Source organism: Volvox carteri, assembly GCF_000143455.1.
Source record: "Volvox carteri f. nagariensis unplaced genomic scaffold VOLCAscaffold_243, whole genome shotgun sequence".
Taxonomy (NCBI): Eukaryota; Viridiplantae; Chlorophyta; class Chlorophyceae; order Chlamydomonadales; family Volvocaceae; genus Volvox; species Volvox carteri.
In genome coordinates this window covers 9,527-12,893 of record NW_003307779.1, presented here as the reverse complement: position 1 = coordinate 12,893, position 3,367 = coordinate 9,527, and the positions used below count along the sequence as shown (strand labels likewise).

Genomic DNA, 3,367 nt, shown 5'->3' with positions numbered 1-3,367 from the left:
AAGGGGGAAGAAGGGGGAAGAAGGGGAGGGGAGGGAGGGGAATGAGGGAAGAGGAGGGGGGAGGGAAAGGGGGAAAGGACGACAAAGAAAAGGAAGTCACGAAACGCACATGTACACTACACGTGCAGGCACGTGCGAATTTTTTCTTTTTTTTGTGTGTGTGTGTGCACAAGCACACGCATACAAGTAGACAGATAAGCAGGCATGTAGACAGACAGATAGACAGGCAGATAGGGACACGACAGACGAACAGACAGACACATAGACAAACAGAATAGACAGACAACACATACAGTCAACAATCCCAACAAACCCAACAACAGCCCGGCAAACATACACAAACTGACATACCGACATACACACCCCTACCTGAACACGGAGGGCCCCTCGTTCATGCGCTCCTGGTTCCCGTCCACCACGGACCTCAGCTCCTGCTCCAGCTCCGGAACCGCCTCAGCCGCTGGAGGGGCGTCTCGCGGGGACCACAGCCGGATGACGTTCTCGATACCGCTGGTGGCCAAAACAGGCAACGTGGGGTGGCACTGCGGCGACGGGTGCCGGCAAACAGGGTTAAGAGTTAGGTAGGTAATTAGTAGGTAGTTAGCCAGGTAGGTCTATCGTTAGGTAGTTATGCAGGTAGTTGGTTAGTTAAGTATATACTTACAGGTGAACGGACCGGGTGGTGGTTTGGGTGCCGGGCGATGGAGGACAACATGAGGCAGCGACCGCTCCTCTTCATCTTCCTCCTCATCCTCGTCTTCCCCTTTCTCCTCCTCCTCCTCCTCCTTGTCCCACTTCCATGAATTCTTTTCCCCATTACACGCACATACATACAGACTATATGGCAGGCGGCTGGCAGAGGTTAAGGCCTGACTTCTGCTCCCGGCCGACCCGGGTTCAAATTCGCCTGCCGTCCTCTCGGGTATTTGAGAGGTGATGAAATGGCAGGTGGCCCCCCATCTTGTGGGCGGTGTAGGACGTGATAACATCAACTTGCGAGCTGACCAGGAACTAAGTTGATGCACCGTTCATCCGCTAGATTTGGTTGGATGCTGGTGGTGAGTTGCTGAACCCAACGAATACACTCTGAAGTCGGATGGGGTGAATGGATTTGGGTGCCCCTCTCGCAGGGGAGAGCAGAGACTGCCTCGGGAAAGGGGGCCGCTGGCGAAGTTAACCACCCTGTAACAACATACATACATACATACATACAGACAGACAGACAGACAGACAGACAGACACCCACCTGCACACAGTTGGCGACGTCCTCATCCGCTGCTAGGGCCCGCAGTACGGCACCCGTGTCGGCATCGTACAAAAACACCCTGCCACAATCGCTGCCTGCCGCTACCACCCGGTCATCGCAGCCAATGAAGTTGACCTCCTTGATGTCTGTGTGGGCAGTAGCAGTAGCAGTAGCGAGAGTAGGCGCAGTAGCAGTAGCGAGAGTGGGCGCAGTAGCAGTAGCAGTAGCGGGATCGTGAGTGGTGGGTGCGCGGTGCACTGAGGGACCTCAGGAGCGCCTTTGGAGTCCGATCCGTCGTCCGGAGAGACCCAACCAACCACCGCCAACCAACCCCAACCGACCCACCGGTCTGCACATTGCATTGCCCAACGTATCTCTGAAGCATCCTCCGTCCACCAGCACTGCCATACCAAGCCCCCCCAGGCATGTGCCGTACTGAAGCTGTAGCCGTAGCTGTCAAATCCACCTGGCTGCTGCCGTACCGCTGCCCCCCACACTGCCCCACCGTGGCGGCAGTAGCATGTCGGCACGAGGAGGGCGTGGGGGTGCTGCTGCTGCCGCCGCCATTACCGTTGCTACTGCTGGTGCTTCCTAGCAACTCCATAGCACGTGCGTAGCTGTACGGCAAGTGCGGCAGGGGGCAAGGATAAGAAATCAAAAAGGCGACCAAGGAGGGGGGGTTGCATTTTTTTGTGGTTGGGTAATGTAGTGGCGTGAATCCATGCGTGCATACATACATGCACACATGCATACATACATACGTACATACATGCATATATAGGGAAAAAGGGAAGGAGGTTTCCGATCGGGAACGATGGAAAGGCGGCATACAGCAAAACACACAAATCGATGACACGGCGACATGCATTCACATACACACATACAGCACGACGACAAACACGGCGTACGGCGACTCACTACTCCAAAAAGGGCTCCAAATCCGGATCCTCCTCGCTGGCTTCTCCTTCCATGGACATCACATCCGAATCGCTGTCGTACTCGATGTCGGACCGGCTGTCCAGCAGCCCCCGCGCCGTATCAGCTGCCGCCACCTCGTCCTCCCCTTCGTCGTCGTCTGACGGATCATCGTCATCATCATCATCATCACCACCATCATCGTCCATCGAACCAATCCTGGTGCCGTCCACCACCCCCGTCGCCTCCGTCCTCTCCGTCCTCTCCGTCGCCTCCGTCCTCTCCGTCCTCTCCGTCGCCTCCGTCGCCTCCGCCGCCTCCGTCGCTTCCGTCCCTTCCGTCACCATGCAGTCTTCCGCCGCCGCACCACCCTCGGCATCCGCCAGACACACGTCCTCCAAGCCGCCATCCGCCGTTTCCTGCGGACGTGGCGGACCCACCAGGACCTCCTCGTCGTCCGCCGCCGCCGCTGCCGCCGCCGCCGCCGCCGTCGCGGCCGGCTGCGACAGCTCGGCGACGACATCATCGCCCGCCGCCGCCGCCGCCGCTGCCTGTCTAGCCGCTGCCGGCTCGGACAACCCGTCAGGAAGATCCACGGCGGCGGCGGTGGCGGCAGCAACGGCGGTAAAAGGACGCTTAGCCGGTAAGCCGCCGCCTTCCTCGTGTACGGCAGCGGGACTGCGTTGCCGTACACCATTCAACGCGGCAACGGCAGGTGATACCCCTGTACTGTTGCCGTTCGAGGGCCCTCCTGGCGCTTGTCTACGGAGCGGATCACCTTCACTGCCTTCTTGATCATCAACGTCAACGTCGACGTCAACGTCAACGCCAACGTCAACATTCATTGCATTGGTCTCTAACCGGGCCGCCGCCGCCGCCGCCGCCTCTCTGGCCTCCACAACTCCTGCAGCGGCGGCCTCTGTGCTGACGTCATCGCCGCCGCCGCGGCCCCCGACCCGGTTCTTCCACACGCCAGCGCGCCGCTGTACGGGTATTCGGTTGGCGGCGGCAGCGGTGGCGGCGGGATTGTCAGCGGCGTCGGCCGTTGCCGGCTGTGGCTCAGAGTCTTGTCGCGCTTGCGGCGGCGGCGGCGGCGGAAATGTACGAGCTGCCGCCGTCGTCCTTCTAGGTGTCCGTGTCAGAGCCTGAAGCGTCCCGAAAGAGGCGCCCAAGAGGTGGGCGTACGAACATTGCAGATTGCAGTAC

At 59.6% G+C, this 3,367-nt stretch overlaps 1 protein-coding gene across 1 annotated transcript in view; it reads right to left on the bottom strand.

Annotated features, from left to right (window-relative positions):
* Window positions 1-3,367, bottom strand: part of VOLCADRAFT_100946 (uncharacterized protein) — a gene marked incomplete at both ends in the record, with an annotated part of 15,421 nt that overhangs the window by 4,684 nt on the left and 7,370 nt on the right. Inside the window, 5 exons of the mRNA XM_002959430.1 lie at window positions 370-542; window positions 1,247-1,392; window positions 1,592-1,742; window positions 2,227-2,580; window positions 3,091-3,306. Of these exons, the coding sequence (XP_002959476.1) occupies window positions 370-542; window positions 1,247-1,392; window positions 1,592-1,742; window positions 2,227-2,580; window positions 3,091-3,306 (1,040 nt within the window). The remainder of the gene's footprint in view (window positions 1-369; window positions 543-1,246; window positions 1,393-1,591; window positions 1,743-2,226; window positions 2,581-3,090; window positions 3,307-3,367) is intronic.